At 41.7% G+C, this 27,801-nt stretch overlaps 1 protein-coding gene across 1 annotated transcript in view; it reads left to right on the top strand.

The window, feature by feature from the left end:
- The first annotated feature begins 2,702 nt into the window (after positions 1–2,702).
- Positions 2,703–27,801, top strand: part of usp43a (ubiquitin specific peptidase 43a) — a 100,484-nt gene continuing 75,385 nt past the window's right edge. Inside the window, exons 1-2 of the mRNA XM_034129885.1 lie at positions 2,703–3,639; positions 12,806–12,967. Coding sequence (XP_033985776.1) covers positions 3,028–3,639; positions 12,806–12,967 — 774 coding nt within the window. The 5' untranslated portion in view covers positions 2,703–3,027. The remainder of the gene's footprint in view (positions 3,640–12,805; positions 12,968–27,801) is intronic.

Genomic DNA, 27,801 nt, shown 5'->3' with positions numbered 1-27,801 from the left:
CTGATCTGAACCCACTCTACTCACCATTGTTTAAAATGGATAATCTAAATAATGAATAACTCACCCCTGCTTCCCAAAAAAAAAAAATCTCCCTGTTAGCAATGAATAGAGGACAAGTGTGTGTCCTTTTCTGTAAGGAAGATGCAGTTTGACCTTTATATATGAGTTTGACACATAATTAGTTTATTTTTTAATATAGTGTACTATATAAGCCTTTTTCTTCCATTGTTGGAACAATGGCATTGGGGGAAATGATGGAGATATTGGATGGGGCCCAGACTATCTATTTCAATAAATCTGCACATCTGGCCCACTATTTTCAATCTTTAGTACTGCTGAGCTGTGAAATTAAGCTTCAGGGTGATTAGAATCTGAATATAGCAAAAAGATCCCCGTTAAAAACCAGGGCTGATTGTTTCTGGCCGAGTGGTTCTTTATTTTACTATGACCTATTTTTCAATCATTATTTAGACTTAGATTTAGTCAGGACAGTTCTTTTGAAATACGAGTAAAAGAAGAGAAAGCTTCAGGCAATACCAGCAATATCCACTTTCCACGTGAGTCAAGGCTTATGTTAAACAGTTACATGTTTCCTTTGGGCAGTTTGAGGAGACATTTAAAGATGTTCACAGAAATAAGAAAGGTAATGATAATTTGCAACTAATTCCATGCCAAGGGTGCATGGAAAGAGAAAGCTTCTTTTTTTTACCAAGCTCTGAGCACATCCATTTTTTTTAACTTTGTGGAGCTTCCAGGGTGTCCAGCAGCAGCAGCATGGATGTGTGTAGAGGCAGCAGCCAGGCTATTTATAGGATGCTTTAGATGTGTCTGTGAATGTTGGTCTGTTATATACAACGCATCTCAAAGACAGGGTCAAGCAAGGAAATGTTTTACATTTGTGAACAATATTTTACTATCAGACATATAAACATACCCTTCAATTCCTACATTGTGAGATCTCACTGTATTTTAATGAGTGCAAACTATTAGTATCAAGTGATGATAATGCACCACCATAAGGATTTCAGTAGCTGATATGTCTTTGTTGTAGGCTAGAGGTTTAACATATGGTCTGGTTGAAGCGAAGATTAATGTAAACAACAGCCTTGTACCAGTTACTGATTATGTGCCAGAGTCTCTGTTTGAAGTCACTTGTAACATTTCTTCTTAGAAAGTCGATCAAACATATGAAAATAGACTTAAAGGTCCCATGTCATGCTTTTCCGGTTATTACCCGTCCCCTTGTGTGTTATGTAGCTTTTTCTTCATGTAAACGGTCTGCAAAGTCACAAACCCTCAAAGTACACCCTGTAGCGAGTAAAACTCTAACACAGAAAATACCTGTCTATGCTGCCCCAGAACGCCTCGTTGGAGATTTGTCTTTTTCCATTTGTTTCTTCCTGAGTATAGTGACGTAACGATACCCAGGTCCAAATGGACCAATCCGCGGAGCTCCTCACACACACACACACACTCACACTCACTCAGCCTGATCTTTTCTCAGCCGCGGCTCTGCTGATCTCCACTCACAGTTCGCCACGTACAGCCACACTCAGGCTGAGTTCCACGGTGTCTCGCTGTCTCGCAGACCCCACGCAGCAACCAGGAAACAACACCAGTAATACAGCTCACACTGTCCGTTCCTCGAGCCTCAAAGGGCGGAGCAGTGAGCCCCGCAACGTCCCGCCAACACGGCACCCAGACCCCACGCAGCATTCTCATCTGTTTTTCATTACTGGTGTCATTTTCTGGTCGGTTAACAAACACCATTGTAACACATAAACACACATCAGAGCACAGGAGCTCCAACAAGCCGTTTAGGACAGAGTGAATACACATACTATACAGAGATGCTGTATGAGAAAACCAATGTGATTTTGGAACATGGAACAATGTAAATCTATTCTAGTAGACCTCAACAATGGAATTATGATCAGTAGAAATGGCCATGACATGGGACCTTTAAAATGACCACAATTGACATGCAAAACTACCATAGAGACATACAATGACCACAGCAAGAGACAAAGCAACCACAATGACACACAAAACAGACCAAAAAGAACCACAAAGAGACACAAAACAACCTCAAAGATCTGTAGAATTACCCAAATATGCATAAAAGAACCAAAGACCTGTAAAAAGACCACCAACAGACAACAAAGTCTACAAAGACACACAAGTGACCAAAGATGCAAAAAAACTACAAATATATCTCTATAAATCTGTGGCTCTTGTTCTTATTAAGAACTGAGTGTTATTTACATGTCTGTGCTTATAGGGGCACCTTTAGTGCATTCCATTCAACTAATGCCAAAGATTGCTTCAAACCTTCTGAAGAGGTTAAACCAGGTGATGTTGTAATTGCTCCTACAGGGGGCAGTTTAAGGCTACAGTGCTTAACATCATAATTAAATAAATCAACTTCCTTGTTCCTTGTGCAACAATCAAGACATGTTGAGTTTTATACTTTTTGCCATTCCAGGAACAATGTGAAGCTGTACGAAAAATGATTTCCTGCTCATTGTTTGAACATTTTCTATTGATAAGTGTATTTCAGGACATTTTAATTAATGTCTAAGGGGCGGGCATTAGACGTGATAGAAACATATTCATTGTAAAACCCCATTGACAGGACAGGAGGGAGGGAGGAATAGTGGTGGGGAGAGAGAGTCCAAGACTGCCAGCGTACGATCCTGCGCTGAGATGAGGAAGTGTGTGAGAACCTGCTGAGTGCAGGGAGGAACAAGTCTCATCTCTGTAGTTCCTGGAGAGAGAGAGCGTCACCTACAAACCTGCTACAAACACGCGCAGGCTGGTGAACACCTCGTACTTGGAATTAACGGGATGTCAGGGGATTAATATCAGTGACCATGTGCCTTATGGGCACCGAGTGTGAGCCACCTCAGCGGTAAGGTTTGAGGAGAGAAAAGGAAGAGGAGGAGGAGGAGGGGTAGACAGACCGGCTTGCAGACAGGTGCGACTCCACAAACTGTTTCATTCTCGGTCCTTCTAAGTACTAGAGCCATGGATACCCGCAAGGAAAACAAGGTAAGAAAAGCTATGAAACCCAAGACGACAAAGCGAAAGGAGAAGAAATATAAAACCGGAAGATTTGCTAGGAGGAAATCGCTGCGATCTTTTGGGAATTTCATGGGAAGGATTCTTAAAACTTTGGGCACTTTTGCGCACTTTGGCGACGCGGAAACGCCGGACGCGGAGGACGACGACGGCGGGTTCGGGCGAACCGCTTCTGGGGGTTTCAGAGACGACAGTGGGCAGACCTCCAGGGAGGGAACCGTGAAGAAGAGCTCCACGGTGTCCTCCACTCACGGCTCGGTGAAAGACAGGCTGTCGTGGTGCTTCGGCGACAAGACCCCCGGCGTGCTGGGGCTGAAGAACCATGGAAACACCTGTTTCATGAACGCCGTGGTTCAGTGCCTCAACAACACGGACCTGCTGGCCGAGTACCTCGGGCTGGAGCAGTACAAGTCGGATTTGTACCAGAGGAGGGTGAACGGGGACGCGAGGGGCGAGGAGCCGCTTCCCGCCAGGGGAGAGGTGACCGAGCAGCTGGCGACGCTGGTCCGAGGCTTGTGGACCCTGGAGTACACACCTCAGCTGTCAGTGGAGTTCAAGGTGAGGACAGGGAATGCATATAGTATGCTGCTGATGTTACTGCTTTGTGTTGTTATTAGTAGTGTCTTAGTTGTGTCTTAATTCCAATCATCTCAGTGGAAAGAATGCTTGATTCCCGTATGCCATTGAGGAAATAGTTCATAGACAACTTATCTCTTTCTAACATAGCCTATTTACAATTGGAATTATAGCTGCAATGTTTTCAACAAAGTGAATAATAGCCACCTTTCTATCTGACCAAAGCATGCATTCATGGGCCCCCAAGTTAAACCACTGTGTTTCAATTGCTTTGTGATTATTTTATTAACAGCACATTTGTCTGTGAATGTGCCCTTATACAGCATAATAAAACCAACATCAAAGGGCCTTAAGGCATTTTAAATCAAATCATCACAAACTAATTGACACGCAGCAAACCTGCAGCCAGGTAGTTTCACAGCTCAGGCGTGCTGATGGTTTTCTGGGTCTCTGGGCAAAATATAATTAAATTGACTTGAGTTTTCTGCTATGTGTAGTGCACTCAATGAGTACTTGGAGAAGTCATACACAGAGAATGAAGAATGAATGAAGATAGACCGGATATTTGTGTCCCAGGGCCCCACTGAGAGCTACCCCAGCAATAAAGAGATGTCATTATCTTCAGGTAGGATTACGTATATGCATTCTTCCCACATGGAACCCCCCCAGATAATACCCAAACTGTTTATTTCACTCAAAGACAGACAAATCCTGTGTCCTGTGGAGCCAGCCCAACAGCACAATGGGAATATGTCAAGAGGTTTTTGTAGGATTTGTAAGTAGTATACATATCACAGACTATAACACAAATGTTTGAATGAACACGTCGGGTGATTGACTGTGGGTCAAAGGGCATGTCCCATTTCCGTGAAGTAAAGAGACAAAGGGGTTGTGTCGCCACTTTGCCTCTTAGTTTCGACATTTTACTATTGTTGACCTATAGTGGTAGTTGTGTGTGTGCATGCAATGTAGTTACTGATTACACACCGGCTGCAAAGTCTCCTCTTGACTCACCTGCCCTACAATCCAGCACTTCATGAGGTTCGTCTGCATTCCCCGTCTGTCATGTGGAGTGCAGGGACTTAAGCATTCCTGTCTTATACTTGCATAAACCTTTAAATGCATGTCATAGGAGTTGCAACATCACTTGACAAAATATAATGAGGTATAACCAGAGAATAGATCAACAAGTGGATAGCACGTACACACAGAAGGCTTTCTTTCTGTTGCAGTCGCTTATGGCTGTTGTGAGCCAGGGCTTCGGGGTTCCCTTCTGGCCTCAGACGACACTCAACCAGTATTGGCTTCCTGAGTGATGACTGCTCTGTTGCATCAACAGACAGCCTGGGGGAAGTTGTAGGGAAGTATGTGCACAAAAACATACATAGGGATAAATGAGTGAGATTTATAATGGAAAAGGTTGATATTCATGACAGTTACTTTTTTATTTACCACAGGTTAGTGATCAATTAATAATGTGTACTGGAGAGAGTGCAGTTTAATATTAAGCTGTAAGGGAAAGGTATTAACAAAGAAGAAGCTGCTGTTTTTATCTGATAAAAGTAAGGAGGCATGGTGTTATGGATCTTAAAGGCTCAGCGTTTCATGTGTGCAATTGAAAGAGCTTATTTTAAACATTAACGACTTAGGCCTCCATAGACCTTTAGATTTGTTGGTCATTAAGGGTATTCTGGTGAATGTAAAAAGTAGGTATTACAGTATATTCAAAACTTGACCTCTTTGAAGTGGCCACAGGACGAGATTGATTCCTCTAGGTCTGGAATATTATTGGTTAAAAATGGTGCTTGATAAAAGTCCCTGAGTAGGCCACCTGCTGGAAGGACACACGGAATATTAGCCCTTGAACCTAATGTCTGAACGCGCTTCTCTTTAGTCGCACTATTCTCTTCTTTGCTCTATGACTTCTCATCATATTGGTCTGCAAAAAAAAGAAAAATCCATGTATGTCACTACCCTTTTTCTTGACTCTCCCCATCGCATGGACACAGGGATGTGTGTGTCTGCTCATCCCAGGGTGAAGCAGAAGAGAGGATGTTTACTGTAGCAAGTGCTTTCAGCCTGGAAAGCAGAATGCCCCCCGCTGAGACGCCTCCATTGGTGTGCACTCAGAGGGAGACAGACAGAGAAAGTGGGAGGAAGAGACATCGCTGGTAAACAAAACTATATTGTCCCTCCTGTGACTGTCATAAGACCACTTTAGGCTCTACTTAGAAAAAGGGACAGGCAACTTTGACAACTGATGGTCATTACCAAATCTGTTCACACTTAAAGAGATGCACTGGCCTGCAAAAAGAAAGTTTTGCAAAAAGTTCTACAACTTCTTTTGTATTGGGATCTGTATTGCGATGATTAGGAGTCATGTAATTCTCAGGACAAATACCATTATATAAACTGAAGAAAGACCTCAGGCTTATTAGCTGGGAGTTAAGTCAACATTTAAATGCTGGAGGCACTCTGTGGAAAAAAAGTTGGAGATAGTTTTGTTTTAATTTCTTGGCTGGCTGTCATAACCCAAAATAGGCCCCTGTTTTTCTCAGCTGAAAACATTTAGATTGTTATTTGTTAACCATGTAAAGTCGGTCTTTGTCCCAAATCAATTTCAGGGTGTAAAAAGTTGAGTTGTGTGATTGACTAGAATGGTTAGGTGATGGTTGTGGCATTTTATAAAAAAAGTGAGTCTTTAAGCCTCAGTCATGTTCATTCCTCACTGGACAGAATGAATGCTGAGAGAAAAGAAGCTTCTCATGGGAGTCATTGTTAGAAGATTGGTAGAAGCTGCACACACTCATTAGATTCCTATAAGTCATACACTTTGTGTCCGACTGATATGAATCATGGATGTGCTGTATTTAAACCTAAATAGTTCAAACTTTGGCAAAACTGCCTTGCTTCACATTTGATGTTAATGAAATCTGGAGACATGAAGTGTCCTTTTTCGGACCCTCCAAAAGTAGTCTACATCAATTTAACTGGACGACAAATTGACTCAAGCATTACACTCCTGACCTAAAGGATTTAACAACACTGTAACTACTTTGAGAAGTTGTAGCGCCTCAGCCATGGTTCATCTTTTTTACGCTTGACAGGATGCAGCTCCGTGAAGCCAGAGAAGCTCAGCCGTGGAGATGAGGCCTGGTGTTTTAAGCAGTGTTGTTTGTTCTGGGAGTGCAGGCAGTGTGTGACAGAGAGGCAGGACAGCGAGACTGATGGTTTGTTTGTCTTTTCGTGTCTCTGCGTCTCTTCAAAGACCACTCTTGTTCGTACTCTTAGTGCTGAAGGTGTATACATTGTTTGTGGAAAGAACCACATACATTGCTGTGAGGATATATGCACCACCTGGACTGTGCTGAGCAGGCACAGCGGGGCAGCCTCTCATTTTAGTTTGTTAGTGGTAGTTTTTCAGGGAAACAGATGGGGACACTTTTTTGGGAGTTTTTAGCAGTGTGCGGCTAGAATATTTTATATGCTGTTTTTAGGAACACTGTATATGATATAATCAGGGGTTTTCACGTGTTACCACTGATATACAGGGGGATCCATGTCTTAGCTGTTAAAGTAAGTAGGGAAGTGGTAACGCTTCAAACACTTCATCTCAAGATAGACCACTTACAAGTACTGTAACAGAGCCACCATATGCTGTTTGGGAGCAGCATGCATTCCCACGACTCAGTGAGCCTCACTCCATTATACCTACACCGCTGTGACGACAAAAGGCAATAAAAGAACACAAGGAGAAGTGTGTCGGCGCTGTATCTGTGTAAGCACTATAATATGAGACCATTTTACTCCAGGTTTATTATCCCTCCCATGATTTATGTACCAAGCTTGAAAGACACACACGGTGTAGGAAGCCATGGGAATAAATCAATCTTTAGTATAATGAGATGTGATACTGCGATCACCGAATCATGGAGTTGGGCATGACTTTCATACTTTATCTCAGTGATAGGGAAGCATATGAAAATGGCATACATTCATACGGCTCTTGATGGCATGACAGATACAGCTTGCAGACTCTCAGTTGGGCTCACATATTTACAGCATCGGCTGTGAATCAATCTCTCAGCTTCAGCAGAGCCCAGGGAGCCTTTTCCTGGGCTGTAAACCATTCAGAGGCGATTATTTCCATCGCATCTCATCCCTCCTTATTTCTTTCTGATCGCCTGTAAATCCCATGCCAAGGACTTCTGCAGACAAGAAGGCTTTGTTCAGTCTTGACTCACTGGCACCTTTATCGAATGCTTCTTAGCACAGCGGAGGAAATATACGTCTGTCTCCATTTAGAGTTACTTTAAAAATACCTGCCTGTTCTCTTTTGGTCTGGAGGTGAATCCAATGAGGCCTAATAAGACACAGGAAGTATAGTTGAGGGCTGCAACCTACCATTATTACATTAATAATGAATCTATATTATTTTCTCAATTATTGATTTTCTTTTTAGTGAAACACTTTGATCATTGCTTCCCAAAGCCCAATAACACATGTTCAAATGTGATGTTTTGACCATATCTCAAATATATTAACTTTACTCTTAGAGAATAAACCAGAACATAATCCATATTTAAGAAGCTGTGATCAATAATTTGAAAATGTCTTCCTTAAAAATTACTCAAATTGATAATCCATTATCAAAATAGTTGCCAATTTAATCAGTTTAGTTGTTGACAACTTTGGAATTGTACTTGCAGCTGTAGCTGAGTAGATTTCAAATGATGGCTGGCTGGAGGAAGAGGCAGGATAGGACAGGTGCTATGCTGCAAAGAGAGGCCCATCTCTCTCTGTTTGTGTGTGTGTGTGTGTGTGTGTGTGTGTGTGTGTCTGTGTGTGTGTGTGTGCATGTGTGCATGTTGGCCCGACCTCATCTGGGACTGATTAGTGGAGGGATTGGTTCTAACATGATAGAGAGGATAGAGAAGAGGCATAATAGAAATTAAGGAGAAAACAAAGTTTGTTGGTGTGTATAAGGAAGAAAAAGGATAGATGGAACGCAGCATGATGGAAGAGAGAGAAGAGAGAGAGAGAGAGAGTGGTAAAAGTCGAGGCTGTAAGTGATGACTGTCCTGCGTCCAGAGGTGAGCCAACAACACCAGGCCGCTGAAAAATGAAACTGCAAATGGAGCAGCCAGTAATGACTGATTCTATCCAGCCTCATTCCAGCCTGTATGGTGGTGGTTAGTGCGAATGTGTGTGTGGTAAAGAAGTGTGTTCTTCTTAATGTTAAGCCTTATCTTAATTAATCAGTAACATTCACTGTCCGTCAGCCAGAAATCTATCCAGGTCTGTTTGGCAGGCTCGACCATGATGAGGATAGGTGTTGTAAATGTTTCTTTTAGGGAGAGAGAGTAGGGGACATTTGTCTGATGTATGTTTAAAGTACATTCCTGTCTAGCCAGCACTCTGATCCGTCATTGTTTACAGAGGAGGAAGATGGATGTGGTGAGGGCATGAGGGGGTAATGGTGTGAGGTGAAGCAAAGGTAGCAGGCCGGGACATCAAAACAGACATCTGGGTGTTGGAAGCAGGGACTGTTGCCAGAGTGCAGCCCTATCTCTGCTGACCGCGGGGAGGTCATGACCCCCGCTGCGGAGAACAACAACTTTATGGCTGTCTCTCTGTTATCTCTCTTGTAGGCTTTCTTCTTTTTGTAGCTTTCTTTGTTTTGAGAAAAGCTGGTAGTCCTTGATTTGTGCAAAGACAGAAAATACACAAAAGAAATTGCCAGGACTACTAGCTCATTTGTACCTTTGTTGGACTAGACTTGTCCTAAATATGTTTAAATATGACATGTTCTGTTGCAACCAGAAGTGACAAAGGGGGAAGAGGGTTTAACAAAGTATAACAGAACATACAAAAATACAAACATGTTACAATTAACTTCAGAAAATTAAGAAAATGGAAATCATGCTGTATTGAAGAAGACTTAAAACTAGCTATTGAGACAAGGAACTCACTTGTTCACTGACATATTGAATCAAGTGAGAAGTAAGGTCCTTTTCTCCTAAACTTATTTACAACCCGACCTATTTTTGCAAGTTGAGACGTTACCTGGCTATTAGGAAGAATGCAAGTTTAAAGAACTTCTGCACTGGTTTCATTTCTCAGGCCGTAGGTTGTCTGATCAGCCCTATCAGGGGTAGGTGGGTTGAGTAAGTTCCTTGGTCTAGACTGATCAATATTACTTACACAAAACTCTATCCTACCTCAAGTTGACCCTTACGTCCATCTTTATCTTTGAAGAGCTATGAAATGTTTGCTTAACAAACAAGTAAGATCCAACCAGAGCTCTGCTGAGGTCAGCTCGAACACTGCTAGTGTTTACAGAGGAACTTGACATTTTGACTAACCTGCAATTTGTTACTTTGTCTCCCCGCATTTCTTACCATCTTCTTTCTTTTTCCCCTCCCTTTTACAAGATTTCAATAAAAAATGACTTGATGCTTGGGAATACAATCCTGCCAAATCTGCTTAAGTCACCAGAGACACTCTGAGAGACGGCACTTTAAACAGATATCAGAAAGATGAGTGAAATTATGATCCCAGCAAACTCACAGACATACACACACCAAAACCAGCAGATAAGGCTTATGGAGGGGTCTTACCCTCGTCGAAATGAAGTCTTAACCCCTTGATGCCATCACACTTCTGTGCCTAGAGTCACTGTAACCTTGGAAACTGTTTTGACTTGCACTATTTTGTGTGTAGCTTTGAGAGACTGTGCTGCCTTCTATTTCTCACTTGTCATCCCGCGGCCAGTCAGTTTCGTCCTTTTTTGATAAGGAAACAAAACAACACTTGCAGTTCTGTTGAAACTCCGCCAGCGTCCTTCCCTCTCCTCTCTTTTTCTCTGCCGCCCCATCTCTCCATCTGTCCCTCAACCCTCCATCGCCTGTCAGTGCTCCCTCATAGCGATGAAGCTCATTAGCAGGCTGTCTCCGTCAGGTAGAGGGGGGTCCTCCCTCCCCTGTTTATATTTAGATACTGGGATACTGCAGGTATAATGTGGTGATTCTTAATGAGGTCTGGAGCAGAGGATGGATCCAGTCAGTCTCACACAGAGAAGGAGAGCAACAGAGAGATTATAGCCATACAGTGTGGTGTACTATTATTGCTGTCGTTAGTTTTGCATGTCAATGTATCTGTCTGACGCATAAAGTCACAACTCGTTCCCCATAATTTGGCTTTTATTTTCTAGGAACACCTGTCAGGGTCCTGGATGTCCCTTTGTGAGTCATCGTTTCGTACGCAAGCGTTTGGGGAACAATTTCTTTAAATATTATTAGGCACCACTAATGGCTTATGAAGACTGTCTTATTGTGCTATGCTGCCAAACATAGTCTTAATGTCTTAGAGAAAAAATGATGTAGTCGTTTGACTTGTTTCAATGCAAAGGAAGAAGACCATATTAAACTGAATGTCAGTCTCTCAACATTGGTGATGTTTCTGGGTATTCTTATACCATGCAGCCATTAGCTTGACATTGTGAAATTTGGCGGAGCAGCAATGTGGTTTGTGTTTCTGTGTAATTGTATCATTCATTTTAATAATGACATTGAGGTTTCGAGAAAACACAGATGTATAATTTCTCTTTCACTCTTTCTCTGAACACACAAAGGTATGCAAAGATAAACAATTAACAAACCAATTCTAACAAATGGCTCAGCTTTACTTATTTGTACAAAGGAAAGTGTGCAACTGTGAATTTGCAGAGTAACATTAGATCATTGCTTTTGTCATTCGCTGGTTCTAACTTCTTGAATATTAGAATTGTATTTTCTAGGGATGTCCCGATCACCTTTTTTTGCTCCCGATCCGATTCCGATCATTTGATTTTGACAATCTGCCGATACCGATTTTTCCCGATCCGATCTTTATGCAATGCATTAAAAAAAAAAAAAGGCGAAAAGCATTCAAGTTGTCCCTTAAACCCCACGTTCTCCACCACAGATAACGGCTGGTCATCCAACGCGATGAATTCAGCTATCTTGGCTGTTATTTTTTTGGCCTTTTCACTGTTCTGGGGCAGTTTCTCTTTCCTTTTAAAAGTCTCTGAAAGTGTTGGTTGTTTCAGTGCCGTTACCTGAGTGGCCGCTGTGTACTCGTTGGTCGTGTTGAACGTAGCTCTGTTCTTTCCACCACGCGGAGCCTCCGCCTTGCAAACATTGCATCTGGCTGTTACACTGCCTTCGCTTTCAATTTTATAATACTTCCAAACTCCTGACATTTTCTCTGTCCCGACTCCCGAGGCACCAGCTGAACGTAGCCTCTCGTTAGCTTACTGCTACTATTAGACACTGCGCCCTGCCCACTCTGTTGCCAGATTTGAGAGAAATAAGCAACCAGGTCTATGAAAACAAGCCCAAAAGAAGCAACACATACATGATGTTGTGTAATTTTAAACCTCAGGATGACTTTAAGACGTGAACATGGTCATTTTTGTTTTGTAACATTAAATAAAAAAAAAATATTTTATATAAAAAAATTCCCGATCCCCGATCTTTTTCTCCCGATTCCAATCATTTGAAAATCACGTGATCGGCTCCGATCCCCGATCACGTGATCGGATCGGGACATCTCTAGTATTTTCTCTTTGGCATGCATGATATAAACGTATATATCTTGGGCTGTTGGTCAAAGAGATCAACACATTAGATGATAACAACTTGTGCTGTACTAAATGACATCAGGCATTTTCAACTTTTTTCTGACATTCTTAGACCAAATTATAAATCGAATTAAAAAGATAATAATAATGTTCAGCCCTTCATTAAACTACAGTGAACATTGTTGAAAGGTTTTTAGCAGATGGCTTGATTCGTTGCATGCAACTTTGCAAGTGTTCTCTGTGCCTTCAATTTTCAAAAATGTTTCCCAAAGTGCAACATCCAAAGAGAATTGTGAATGAATTTATTACAGGATGATATCTTAGCCAAACACTGTCTGGCAGATGAACTTGAATGAGTCTGCACTAAGGGATGATAAGAGAAGAAATGTGCTCAAAGCTGAACCAACTGTGGCTCACAAATGATGAGTTCCTGTGATCGTGGCCTCATTTTGTCAGGAAGGATGTCAGTATTTAATAACTTGAAATCACCCAACGTATTAATTATGATGCTTCTTCTCTTCTCAGAGCATAGTGGCAAAGTACGGCTCTCAGTTTCGGGGAAACTCTCAGCACGATGCACTTGAGTTCCTCCTCTGGCTTTTGGACAGAGTTCATGAAGATGCCAATGAAAGCCCCAACAACAACAACACAAACGGCAGCAGCAGCAAGACCAAAGCCAACGCCAAGGTGAGTCCACTTCATCATACAGCCACAGGCTCAGCAACATCGAGCTGGCGCTGGCTGTTGCCTTCATGTGGCTGAATATGCTAAATATGATTGTGTGACTTATCATGCAGGTACTGCTGTTGCTAGCTTGTTTTTATACCTTCTCCCTGTTGGAGACAAGTCAGTGCAGACTCTCACTCTTACTGCTCATTGAATATAAGCAGGTCATAGACTCAATTTGACTGAGTCCTTGAGCCGTCCCAGACCTCAAGCATTTTTCTTTGTGGGCTTTACAAAGAGGAAGGAAGAGCTGCGGTCAGCTCTAGCCAGTAAAGCCCAAGGGAAGGAACCAAGAGGGAAATGTTTGATATTCTTCTTGGTTGGATTTTCCTTGCTAGTCTTTTTCTCCACTCTCAGTTTTGAGTCTGTCTTTTTCCTGTACTGCACAAATGATTTCACGGGCAGCAAAAACTGAAAAATGCTGCTCCACCTGGCACATTCAAGTTTCATGAAATTCTGTCACATGTGTTTTTGTAGACTGCAGAGCGCTACAATGATCCAAGCTCAGGTGCAGGATCATGTTGCATGTAACACTGAGGCCATTGTTTAATTGGTACGGTTCAAAAGTAATGCTGACCTTGTCATCTAGCTCACAATGGCAGATCATCATCAATCTACTCAATGGCTTTGTCCCTGTTTTCTTGAATTTTTTTTGAAGAAGTTATTTCACTCATCAAACTTTTAAAGCAAGGACATTTTGTCCGTGCGTTTGAGTGTCAGCATCTCAAAAATCGTTCATCCAAACAACTTCACACTTTGTGGTGATCCAAGAGAGTGCATTGGCGAATGTAGTGCAATTGGGCCAACTGGTGGCACTATAACAACGAACATTACATCTATAATTGAATTAACATCTAGATCTTCCTGCTATTTCCCTCTGCAAGTATTTAGCAACTTCACCAAATTGGGTACAGGACATATCTAGACCAAAACAGGTGTGATGATTGATACAGTTTGGCTATAGCTGGCTCAAATGGTGTTGGCAGGGCTTGTATTATAGAAAATGTCATATCTACTGGGCACTTTGTGCTATTGCAACTAGATTTGGGGGACATGTAGATATGGTGTCTGTCTGATTGCCTACGACAGAGCATGTATGTAATACTCTCCTAAGTATGTCTCAAGAGCTGTTAAATTACTGAAATTATACTCTTTTTGTATTGCTGAGGATCCAAGGAAGTGACGAGTGTGAAATAAATACCTTTAACAAAATATAAAACTAATGTCCAGTCCTCTTTAGTAAATGGAAAAGTTCTCTGGATGTAGCTCTCTGTGGAGAGGTAAAGTGTCATTGTTACAGTGCTCAGAGTGCCGATGTGTTTCTTCCACCTGCAGTTGGGTTGAAACTCACTAGCCTTGAGCTGAAATGATTCTTTGTGTGCGCTTTCCTGTGTGATGTAAGAGGAGAAACCGTTGAAGTGGCAGGCATCTGTCTCTGTCTGTGTTTTTGTCTCGGATGTGGGACATTCTCTTTGCAACCTTGCACTTGGAAATGATCTGGGACCCTGACCGGTGAGAGAGAATGAAGGGCAGACACATCATGTCTGAGCTGATTACTTTTGAGCATGACTAGAGTAGCCAAGCACCAAAATCCAGTTAAATGTTGTCTTTGGTCAGTATATTTATTGGTGTAGACTAAAGTGCACTTTGGTGAGATTTCTCAGAAATTCACACGGACACAAACAGATATATAATAATACAAAAACAACCAAACTTAACCAGATATAGCAATCCAATCTTGTCCTGTTCTTCTATTTTGTTCCATCTGTTTAACCTTAATATGTCAATCAAATGCTTTTAAACAGGCCTATTACTGGCTGCCTGTTACACTCGGTCCACACAATAGTTATTGAAGCTGAAAGTTGAAACTGTAAGCACTGCAGTGGTGAAGAAGTATTGTCTATGAGAACGTTTTTAAATGATATACTCAATCTGCTCCAGTTTATTCATTACGTCTCTGATGCTAAACAGCTTTGAAATAATTTTGGTTTTGCTTGCACATATTCTACAACACAACAACTATTATATATTATATTACAACTATTATATATTCCAGCCGTATAAAGTTCTCAAGAAATATGGGAAACAGACCACATTATATATTGTTTTGAATCCTGACATGTATCATCTGCCTATTGAGATTCAGCTCCCTTAGTAATTATAGTCCAACTGATCTAGTGAAGGAGTAGCAGGGGCAGTCATTCAGATTCTATTTAATTGACCTTTCAGTTAGACTGGCTGTTAAACCTTTTTTATATACGTATAGTACAGTGTGTAATTATTTGAGTGTGCTTGTGTTGGCCTAGGGTTTGGCGGCAGCACAGCTGGTTTTGCCTGCCAGCAGACGACCCTCCAGCACTGTCAGTAAATGAATACTGTTATGAGCTGAACTGTCGCCGCGCTGCCACCCAATGGCCAGCTCTCCCGCTATGACAGCAGCGCTAATAGAGGCAGCCTGTATGCCACATAAAGAGCTTACGGCCGCGGCTCTCATTAGGCTGCCAGTGAATCATGGTGTCATAAAGCCGGCTTTCCTGCGCTACTGCTGTGAGGCACAGAAGAGGGAAATCTCTGGGTTTTTCACACAAGGAGGGAAAATGTCTACTTTTCTAAAATCAAATTCTCATCCCCCTTCTCCGTAAATTGATTCCATTTATGCTGCACAGTGTGCTCACGCTTATACTGCTGATTTAATTCAAAACTTTGAAACTTGGAGATTCATTCAGTCTCCAATGTGGTTTTGAATAATTAAAGTCCAGGATTCTCAGTGACATTTAAACAATTATATATAATGCATCAAGGAGTTTGCACTTTACCAACAATAGTTTTGCCAATGTTCATTCACCTGTATACGGTAAGATGAATTAGGAGAGAGAAAGACAATTTCAGTTTCTCACACAGAAGCATTACAAGTGGAATGATTATAGAAGTCTATTGACAGGGCAGAAGAACTGACAGACGGTTACAGTAGATGAAGTGGTGACTGAGTTGAGCAGTTCAGAGAGGAAAGTGACTTTGACTGCTTTGTCTGTCACCGGAGCCTGGGAAACGGGCATCTAGGATTATACAGGTCATGCTGAGCTGACAGAAACGTAACAGTGTCAACATTGTCCCTGTCATTTTCACATTTAGTGGTTAGCACCTCATCTTCACTCTTCTCCTGACCCACACATAGACTTCAGATTTGTTACTTACGCATCATTTGGGACCCCCTTGAAAACGAGATGGTGCATCTCAAGGGGTTTATCCCAATAAATAAAATGTCTATATATCTTGTATTTTTAAATCGACTAAACTTAAATTGAAATATTATTTGTGTAATAAATGTTTACATGGATGCAACATACAAACTATCTCCAATCTGTTGAAGATACTGTTGTTTAACTTCATTCTGTGGTTTAACCTGTGTTTTTTTCCTAGGCCGCTTTTTAATTTGTCATCAAACATGATGAGTTTGTTAATTGTATTAGTCTGTGATTGCTTAGGTAACCTAAACAACACCATGCCTGTCAAATAAATAATCTGCTAACAATTTGTGTAAGCAGAACAGCTCGTACGTCGTAACTGCATTTTTGACAGCCTCGGTGACATTTCGTTGGTCTCCTTATTATTCCTGTCAGGATTTATTCTCTCGAGGTGTGTTGAAAATCTCATGAAAACATCTGTAATGAGTTCCCTTCAAAAAAGTTGTGTTTCACTATTTTAGTCACAGCTCACGCTATTGATTATCAGGGCAAAACAAAACAAATATGTTTTCTGCATATGTTGTTTTCTTGTGAAGACGGATGTGAATCTTTATCCTACTGAGGTGTGTAAGGGTTGTTGACACAGTGGGACAAAATGTGGCTTAGATTATTGGATGACGATATGTAGGCCTATTGTTTTACGGTAGGCCGATTGCTTCAAAAGCAAACATAGATTCCCACAGATCAGAACAAATATGAGCCGGGAACCTGAGTCAAGTCACATGTTTCCTTGAGTGTGTTGAAGGCAAATTCCTCTGTGAACTGCAATCTAACTTAACCTGATAATGAAACAGTATGGATATATCCTGCTATATATATGTATTGATTCAGGACATGTGTCTGTGTAGGTGTTTCCTCACACAGGTTTAAAAGTATGTTAGGTGAACAGGAAACTATAAATGATAATATTATTTTGATTCCCATTATCAAGACTCAAAGAGGCCGCTTCACACAGCTTGCCATGTATGTTAAATGAATTGTGTGGACAAACCATGTGTACCAAACAAATTAGTAAATCAGTGTACAAGCGATATGCAGTATATATTAGAACAAACAACTTGTTTGTGTAGCACACCTGCTATACAAGCAGTGTGACCAGTCCAGCAGCTTCGCCCAAGTAACATTACGTAACACACGACTGTGAACACACAAGAAGGCAGCTCAGTAATGTTAATCCTCCTTCCAAAGGGCGCTCGCTCAACTCCCTTGGTTTCCCTCTCGCCTCACTGGCACCGAATCAGCAGCATTCCTCATTTGCTAACAAAAGCAGCCTAGCCCACATTGAAATCATACCTGTTGTACACAGTGATTTCTCAAATTATGTTTAATTTCTCCTGATACATATTGTTTTCTTTAGAAATATAATAAAAACATTCTCTCACATGATAATAATACTGCTTTTTTCTTCAAGCAAGTGTTAGAAAAGAGGGAGGAATAGCGTATTAGCTTTAAGGGAAAGAGGCTTTTTTTTTTAACTCAGTGTCCACAAGCTATGAGCCACACAAATAACATGCCATTAGGGGGAAGAATCACACATGCATTATATTAAACCTTTCGGCCTTAACGGTTTCAAAATATGAGAAGGATTGGTTACACTATCTTGATAATAAAAAAACCTACCGACCCAAGTTTTGTGTTATCAAAGAGTGTTCTATATTTCCCAGTGTTCACTGAGTGAACACATGGAGCGCAGCTACGTTTTGCCTCAGGCCCTCCATGAGTGGGATTTAGAGCGAGTTCATTTTAAACCTCATCCGTCTCCCCCTATGGACAGTAGTGGGACACAAGGTTTGCCAATGCAACACCAGTGCCAACGCATTATGTATGCATTATTCCATTTTAAATGTCGATAGCAGTCGGCCTTTCTGCCCCGAGAGGGTCATCTGTGAAGGGAGAAAGAGAGAAAAAAAATCCCCTAGCCCTGGAGCCAACTGCATTTGAAATGTGGTCAGTGGATGCGGTAAATCGAGAAAGGGCTTTTATTGGCAGGGACAGAAATAGTGAGTTTGATAGCTCTTTGTGATGTTGCCTCATGTTTAAAGGTTAATGAATGAGATAAATAAACTGAATCAGCTGACAGGAGTAGTGACAGGGAGAGGTGTGTCTTAATCTGGGTTTTGCTCTTTATGTGTCTGTCATCAGGACATATGCTCTGATATCATACCTGCTTGGTCCAAAAAACATGTGTTTTGTTCATGTATAAATAACACATTGATGCTGCTTCTTCTTACATAAACTATAACAGATGGAGGAACATGTACTGACAGATTGTCCTTAACAGTGACTATAGAACTATGAAGAGATGTTATAGCACTACATTCAAACTGCAAAAAGTTGAATAACTGTAACACTACTGTTACAGAAAAACAGTGACACACATACAATGCTAATGTTCTATGAATATTTCAGGTTAAATAGGCAATTAAATAACTTTGTTAACCTCAATGGGTTTGGTTGTTGAGAGGGTTCAGAAGCAGTCATATTTTACACATGAAGCTTAGCCTTGATCAGATTTAAAAACAAGTCTTAAACTCATTCAAAATGTAGAACATGCGAACAAACTTTATTTCCGAGATACTTCGGGCTATATTATCAGTAGAGCTACTATTTGACTGATAACCCACAGACCAACTACAGCCAGGTTTTCACTAAACACATATTTTTGGACATTTGTGATAGATTAAGCCTTCTTTCTGACTTTGTGATGTCAGATTTAAGTGTTTCACATGAGAGACACCACAACTCTGTATGAAATGATTTCCTCCAAATGTCCATGATGAGGCTGTGGAGAGTTGATTAAACTAAATAAAGGCGACTGATTAAGTCAAAGAGTGACTACAATACACCATTTCCTGTTCTCCCCCGGTGTTTGTGTCCCATCCCAGTACAGCTGTTCTGTTGTGAAGCTCTTCAGCCGCCCTCTGCTCTTCCACACCCTCTCCTGCTCAGCTCCTCCATCTCTCCATCTCACAAAGGTGACATCAAAGCAGCGTAACCCCCGCCCCAGCCGCCCAGTGCTCGGACAGCAACCCAATTGATTAACTGCAAGTGGCATTTCTGAGATGCCACAAATTCTTCCTGACAGAGAGGGGGAGCGCGGTTTCTTGAAAGAGACGACCTACAGGTTTTTGTTTGTGACCAGTCATTCTTTTGAAGCGTTTCTCAAAGAGGTTAACAGTTGCAGGAAAGGGGGAACATGTTTCATGCTGGAAAATAAATCATAACGTTTTTTTCTGTTGTGACTTCTGTTTGAAAGAGAAGGACTTCACAATGCTGAAGCGCCTGTCAACACTTGGTTCATGACTTAAAAATCTATGTGGGATGTCAATTATAGGAGTGATTCTGAGAGTTTCTATATTTTATCAGGGAGAAAAACTGCGGACAGAATGGCTGGGGTCAGCTAAACCCCCTGTGCTATTCTTTCATTTTAATAGGATTTACACTGGAGGGGGGAGAAAGAAACTTTTTTGAAATATTTCTCAACATATTTCAGCCTCTCTTTCTAGCCACTGCCTTATCCATAATTCATTTAGGCTGTTCAAGTGTCTTTTTTAAGCCTCTTTCTCGACGTAATGTCTCGATCTATCAGCTAGTGAGGGTTGAATGACTGAGTAGTTATTCTGCCCATACGCTTGTGGAAAAAGCTCCTGCTTGCTCGAAACTTGGGAATTTAGACACCCTTGTCACTGTTTAACCTTGATTTAAGTCTCCAAACCACTCTCTGCCTCATTGTCTTTAGAATAGATTGAAGCAAATTAAAAGACAGACTCAGAGTTAACAGATAGTGACAGAGAGTGAGAGGGAGGGTGAAGGCGGGTTGGCTATCTATCAATATGCTTGAGCACATCCAGTGCATAGATGCACTCCCCCACTCTCTCACTTAAGAGACATCAGTAACAACATGAGAACAACAAGTACCTGGATTTGAAGCAAGGAAGGAAGAAAGGCCAGAGGACGTCATTATATTCAATTTGAGAGTAGTTATAGTTAGGATTTTCTGTGAAAGGTTGCTTGGAGACCGGAAGACCGATCCTTCAGAGACATAATGTGTGTCTGAATGTGTGTGTGTTTTAAACATTAATGTCTCTTCCAAACGGGTTTTTTCTGAGGCATTAGTTAAGCGAATTCATTCGCTAAATTATTTCTATTTGCTGGTTTAGCTTTTAACTCCTGTACAATTGAGGGGACAATCGAAAACAATGCAGCAGTGACACAGATATAATTTTTCCTGTATCTTCTTCCTTCTCGAAACATTACCCACAATGCAACTTGACTGCCAATAGTTTGGTAGTAGATTTGGGTTTGTTATGAATATTGCGATTATTGTAGCATTGAGTGTAAATACTACACAGTCAAGTATCATTATACAATTGCATTAAAGTGAACATAAACCAAACTTGGCGGACAATTTCTTTCAGTAAAAAAATTGCCTGATTCATATGGTACCCACAATTCACTTATCTGTTTCAGTATCAGCTCAAAATATTGTATTATGTGCTTTTAAACAACTTATAATAAGTCTTAATGACCACACAGCTGACAAAGAACCAGCTCTACTGAGAACAATGTTGACCGTCATGTGAATGACTGCTAAGAATCTGGATAAAACAGTTTGGTTCCGCAGCAGAAATCACAGTAATCATGCGTTGCATTTCTGTGCAAAGAACTTTGTAGCAAAGTAGCAAGTAGAAACCAGAGTAGCCAGATTTTTACCAGTAGAGGAATCTGAAATGGGGACCCCCCACCTGGCATTAAATCGGCCTTATACAGAATAGAGCTTGGGCTGAAATGCCATGCTGCGGGAGGTTATGAAATATTAAATACACCCTTCAGGGGGCAAAACAGTTGCACACGGAGGAGATCCATAAGTGGCAGCAACATTAGCACAGCGATTGATTAGTGCACAGGAGATGACAGTGGGTGCATCCTTCCGAGCACCTCCTGTCCTCTGCACATCCTTTTCCCCAACTACTGCTGGATTCCTTTCTATGTGCGTGTGTTCATGTGTGACAGCGGATGGAAGAGTTTTCAGGATGAGCTTTTAAAACCCTCTCTTGCATGTTTGACAAGAGCAGACAGAGATGCCCTCACTTGCTCTCTAGTTCTTCCTTCTTTGCTTCCCTTTCTACCAAGAAGTGATCCTCTTTTAGGTCAAGAGTGTGTTTTATCTCCTGTTTCTCCATTCTTCTGTAAGCTCGCCTGCCAATACACACACACACACACACACACACACACACACACACACACACACACACACACACACACACACACACACACACACACACACACATGCAGTTGACTGAAGTACAGTACCAAGGTGGGCATCACAGACACTGCCATCAACAAGCAAGTGGACTGTCGCTGTAAAAGGCTTTTAATGGTTCGTACTAAGTGAATGAAATATTCACGACATTTCTTTGGTAACATTTAATTACATACATTAATGTTTCAAAAGATGTCCTCCTTTTAAATAGTTCAAGAATATTTGATAGATATACTTTTGCCTATGAGTGAGAGAGGGGGAATGAAAGAGAAAGCGAGGAAGAGTGGACGGGAGTTAGTTCCTATAATGAAGAGTAGGGTGAATTGAGGACTAGAACTTGATGGAAGTACTAGGGAAAGCCATTTTTTCTGCGATAAAGTTTGACATTTTATCATGAGGGTCTATGGAGATTGCTTCCTTTTGGAGCCAGTTTCAACTGACCATTCGATGAACTTCATTTTTTGGCTCTTCTGCAAAGGCTTCACTGCCCACTCCGGAGTCTGCTGCCTGGTGGAAACTGAAAGGAGCTGTAGACTTGTAACTCTTGTAAGCACAGTCTGTCCTGCAGGTTTATTGTTCAGTGTAACTTCCACCACACCCACCTTGACAAGGTTTTCTCCTTCAATGGTTGTGTCTTCCTGTATACAGTATCATGACTGGTAGCTGAATAGCTACCAGTCTGACCTGTTCCTGTCACCTCTTCTCTATTGTTCTTCATTGCCCTCAGTAGCCTCAACTGAAATACATTGTTTTTATATCTCACTCAAGTATTTTAGGTTATTATTTAGTCATAAAAGCCAAAGCTTGGCAACACTTAAGCTTATTAGCAGTGTGACACTTCAGATCAACTTTAGTTTGACTCTGTGTGATTGTTTTTCCTTTGGTTTTTAGAGAGGCTTAAGTGTTAATGTGGCAGATTTGCAGAGGGATAAAGGGTTTAAAAAACATACACAGTCTTTGTGTGCTGTTCTTAACAGAAGCCTTAGTTGGACCCAGCTCAGAGGGACCAACTAATGCTTTAATAAGGCTTTAATAGAAACAGAGTGAGATGATAGATCACCTTTTCATACCTGATGTTTTTCAAATGTACTATTTTTCAATTATATTACTCTACAGACTCCTCACACCAGGTTTAAGTGGCCTTAGTTGAAAGGTGTCTAAATAATCATCAAAAGCCTGACCTGATTCCTCCACTAAAGTGAACTGTTGGGACTTTCAGTGGCAATGAGGACATTAACAAGTCTCACGAGTGATCACATTTTCCTCTGGTATGAGGTCTCTCCCTGTCTTTCCCAGAATGCCAAGTACAGATGAACAATGCTTCTTCTTTTCTGTGACGACCACGGCCTCTGGCACTGGCCACCTCAAAGCGAGCGAAAACACCCCTAGAACCCATCTTCTTTAGATACTAATTCATTCTCCACCCTTCATCTTGATAAGTCATGTCAATTTGTTTATCCCTCTGAATCCATATTTGCACTTCCAGTTTGCAGGTGACAGACAGATTGAGAGACACAGATAGAAACAGAAAGAGAGGGAGATGGCTCTATAGCTACTGCTGCCAAGCCAGATTTGGCTGTCAGAGCTCTGCCAGGGTCTCTTGTCTGAGGCTGCTTGTTTTCTGTTCTGCCTTTGTTTTGGGCCGACTGGCATCTCCATAGTAACAGCCAGAGAATGGCAAGTCTGGCTGCACTCGACGCTGCATGAAATGGAGTGGGTGCATGTAGTGCTCTTCAGATAGAGATAGGCCTAAGATCAGAGGACGTTCAAGTGAAGGTATTTGCCTTTGGTCTTCACAGCGAGTGCCACAAATGAATGCCAGTGAGTAAAAGGAAAGGTTTGTCAAAAGAAAGCACATGCCGACACATCTTTTGGTGCTGTTCAGAGTCAGAGTTAATGCACAAAGCAGAGCTTTTGTACAGGGGAGGTGACAGTGGAGAAGGTGTATGATGGTGTGGAGAGAGCAGAGGATGAAAGTTGGAAGGGTGGGGGGTTAGTTGTGTGTTAAAAGGCCTGTGGTTTCATCTGTTATCTCCCCAACTGCCTTGTTACTGTAAGCCAGCTTTGAATGGGCCGAATTAGCGGCAGCCGTCCGCAGCTGAAAGGATAGCGGTGAGTCAGCCGCTTTACTGCGCGGACAGCGTTTCTTTCATGCCTCCCCTCTGGACCTCTGTTCTCCCACTGTCTTTCTGCCCATCCTCTGTTCTAAGGTTTACACTAAAAGTTAGCAGGCCGAAATCCTGCCTGACTTCAGAGTTTGTTGCATCAGTTGCAACATGATACTGGATCCTGCTGTTCACTGTCTGCTAAATGCGAAATAAAAAGTCACTACCTTGTTAGTTTTACTTGGATTATATAATGACTTTTTTTGCCGTTTTTTCAAGTGTTAATTCAACAGAAAACTTAATTTAAACTTGTTACCATGGGCTTCAGGAAGTGAATGATAAAGTGCTACATGTTTTGTTTCGCCATGGTCAATTTATGACATTCTTCAGACTGAGCTCTAGCCGATTCGGCTCAGCCTTCTTCTGAGCTGTTTTTTTCAGCCTTAGCTGTACTTAAGGATCTTTCAAGCTATTAAGAAGTAGATGTTTTTACTAGTTTTAGAATACATACACTGTTAACATTCCAGTGTTAATCATGACCTGCACTTTTGTATTTTTAAGCTTAAAGACTTGGCAAGTACATCTGATCCTGAAGCTGAACAGCTGATAATTCTTAGTTAGCCCTGCAGCTGAGCCTGACAAGTCGAGGCCTCTACTGCCACCACCAGGCTGATCTTTATATATTCCCCCATCATTACAGAGGGGCAGCCTCATGAAGAACTCTAGACTTTTTTTCAAATTAAGAAATTAAGCGAACGCTGCTAACAACAATGTGTTCCTGTCACTTATCTTCTAATCTCTGACTTGAACAATAATTATATTTCTATGATCTGTCCTTTGTGTATTTATTTTTTCTCTATCTTCTCCATCTTGTCTTGTTGACCTCATTCAACCTTCCCCATGTCGCTTCTCAACATTGTTCATTTGAGAAGAGAATATTAAAGTCTTCTATCACAGCTTGATTAGCTATTAGAAGCTGTTTAATTAGAAAGTTAGCTGACATTTAGAAATCCCCAGCCTCAGACAGTTTTGCCAAACTCTCAGGTGTAAGACACACACATGCTGACTTCTGTTAAAACCTGGCTAGGAATGATATGAATATAATTCAATAAATGCTTTGGTGGCAGGCACTTTATAATAAAACAAGAGTGGATCTGGGTGTCTCCTGAAGCAGCCAACAGCTCTGTCAACATTGGCTCGCCTAATTCGCACGCTCAGTGGGAGACGCCATCTCTTCCTGCAGGAGACCGCAAACATCAAGCTGATAACAGTCGCTTAAAGTGTGTGCTACTTCATTTCAAAAACACTCGGATACACACACACACACATACACACATACACAGATACAAACACAAGAAAGCTAACAAAGCATAACAAAGTAGGGAAAAGCGTCCTTTTGTATAGTAGAGTCAACTAATTATATCCAATTATTTAAATATGCTTGCTTGTGTGTGTGATTGTACGTTGATGCTACTGGGTGACCTTGTGATGCAAGTTAGTGGTAACACGACCTTAACCAGCAATCAAAGCAATTTTACGTGTACAAGTCAGCATTCAACCATTTAAACACGTTCATACAGAGGCAGAGGATGCCATACAAGGTGCCACCTGCTCCAGGAAACTAACATTCACACACATTTACACATCATTGGCTGTGCAATTGTGGGAGCAATTGAAGTAAAGTGTCTTGCTCATGAAAACTTTGACATGCAGGGGCTTGGGTTTGAACCACCAACCCTTCAATTTGTGGAAGTCCACTCTGCCTCCTGAGCAAGTGCTCAAAGTGTGTCTATATGTGTGATGGACTGGATGAACTGGAACAGTTCCTCCAGCTACATTTAAGATACTATAACTCATTCATCTTCTCCTTTTATATCCTTCTTAAGTCTTGCTTTTTTATACATTTTTTTTCCTGAATTTCATTTTACATTTCTGCCTCTGTACCTTCTGGTTTGGAAAAAGGTTGTCGGTTTTTGCGATACACCTCCAAGCTTAATGTTCATACACTAAAGGTTTTTGAGTCTCAGAGACTGTTGATTTTGGCTCAGCTCAGGACTCCATTCCCAGCATTTATCATCCAAATGTGTCCAAACCTTCATAATTTGAGCCAGGGGGTATGGCTGCATGTGATTACATGTCTGGTATAGCTCTGGTTGAATTTTGGCTCTTTGGGATCACAGTGCTTTGTCTCACCTTGGTGAAAAACACATTTCGGGGGAGAACCATGGCAGCATTCAAAGTCATTCCCACCCATTCAGGTTTCTGTCATGCTCTGCTGTCACAGTTTCGCTTTATCGCCACAGTGAATATTGCCACTCTTGACTCATGACAACGAGACAAAGACCATTTAATAATGTCTTATTGCGAGAAATATGCAGTGTTATGAGGCTGCCTGTTGGAGCTGCGTGTCGGTGGTTGTGAGCGAGAAAATGAAAAGGAATTGAGGTGACAGTGTGTAGGTACATATGAGGTAATATGTGATGGTGTGTTAATACTTTTGTATGTGTGATTGTTTAGGGGTGACTCAGAGCAATAGCTTAATCAATCAATCAATGTTTATTTATATAGCCCAATATCACAAATGTTACATTTGTCTCAGTGGACTTCACAGTTTGTACAGAATATCAGTATGACAATATGACACTCTCTGTCCTTAGACCCTCACATCGTACAAGGAAAAACTTCCAGAGAAAAACCCCACAGTTTAAAGGGGGAAATGGGAGAAACCTCAGGGAGAGCAACAGAGGAGGGATCCCTCTCCCAGGACGGACAGACGTGCAATAGATGCCGTGTGTAAATCTAAGAGATAATACATTTTACAGCATAGGTAGACCAAATGTTTGGAAATGCATGTGTCTATAATAAGAAGATGAATCCATGAGGATGTCAACAATCCTGTGGGAGCCATCAGGGAAGTAGTATGATGAGAGTCAGGCAGGACCACAGTGATAGGTTCAGCCACGACTCGAAGTCCAGGACTCAAATCCAGAACTCAGGATAGAGGATCCAGGACACAGGATCCAGGACTCAGGACTAAGGATCCAGGACTCAGGATCCAGGACACAGGACCGCAGCAACAGGATCAGCCACGACTCAGGATCCCGGCGTAGATAGACACCAAAAAGAAATTTGGGGGAAGCTGGGTTATTCGGAACATGAGAGTACACAGGTGCAGACAGACAGAAGGACGAAGTAAGGTGTCCCCCGACAGTCTAAGCCTATAGCAGCAAAACTAACGTGTCTACCTACATGGACTCCCTTAGGATAGGTTGAGGGAAAGGGGTAGCAAGTAAGAAGTACGGAACAGAGGTGGAGAGGCACAACGTGTCTACGTACATGCACTCCCTTAGGATAGGTTGAGGGAAATGGGTAGCAAGTAAGGAGCAGAGGTGGAGAGGCACAACGTGTCTACGCACATGCACTCCCTTAGGATAGGGTGAGGGAAAAGAGTAGGAACTAAGATGTATGTGCCACATCTATACCATGAGCGCATTGCTCCTAAAAACTTTTTTTGGCACTGACACCAATCAACAGTTGTGCGTCGACTCGGCAGGGATCAAGGCACGTATATGCCTCTCCCTGCTTCCACCGTCTACACACACAACCAAATTACATCTATACCATGAGCGCATTGCTCCTAAAAAGTGTTTCTGGCACTGACACCAATCAACAGTTGTGCGTCAACTCGGCAGGGATCAAGGCACGTATATGCCTCTCCCTGCTTCCACCGTCTACACACACAACCAAATGACATACCATCAGTAAGGAAAAAGAGTAAGAACCAAGATGTATAGGTGAAGAGGCACAACGTGTCTACGTCAATGCACTCTTATTAGATTATCAACTATAAGCTTTATCAAAAAGGAAGGTCTTAAGCATACTCTTAAAAACGGATAGGCTGTCTGCCGCCCGAACACAAACTGGAAGCTGATTCCACAAAAGTGGAGCTTGATAAGAAAAGGCTCTGGCTCCCATTGTACTTTTAGAGACTCTAGGAACAACCAACAACCGTGCATTCTTGGAACGCAATGCCCTAGTAGGACAGTAGGGTATAATGAGTTCTTTAAGGTAAGATGGCGCCTGCCCATTAAGGGCTTTGTAGGCGAGAAGAAGAATTTAAAATTCTATCCTGTGTTCTATAGGGAGCCAGTGTAAGGCAGCCAAAACTGGAGTAATGTGGTC

This window comes from Trematomus bernacchii, unplaced genomic scaffold (assembly GCF_902827165.1).
Source record: "Trematomus bernacchii unplaced genomic scaffold, fTreBer1.1, whole genome shotgun sequence".
Taxonomy (NCBI): Eukaryota; Metazoa; Chordata; class Actinopteri; order Perciformes; family Nototheniidae; genus Trematomus; species Trematomus bernacchii.
The sequence above is the reverse complement of the archived record's forward strand: the minus strand, read 5'-3'. Positions and strand labels throughout refer to the sequence as shown.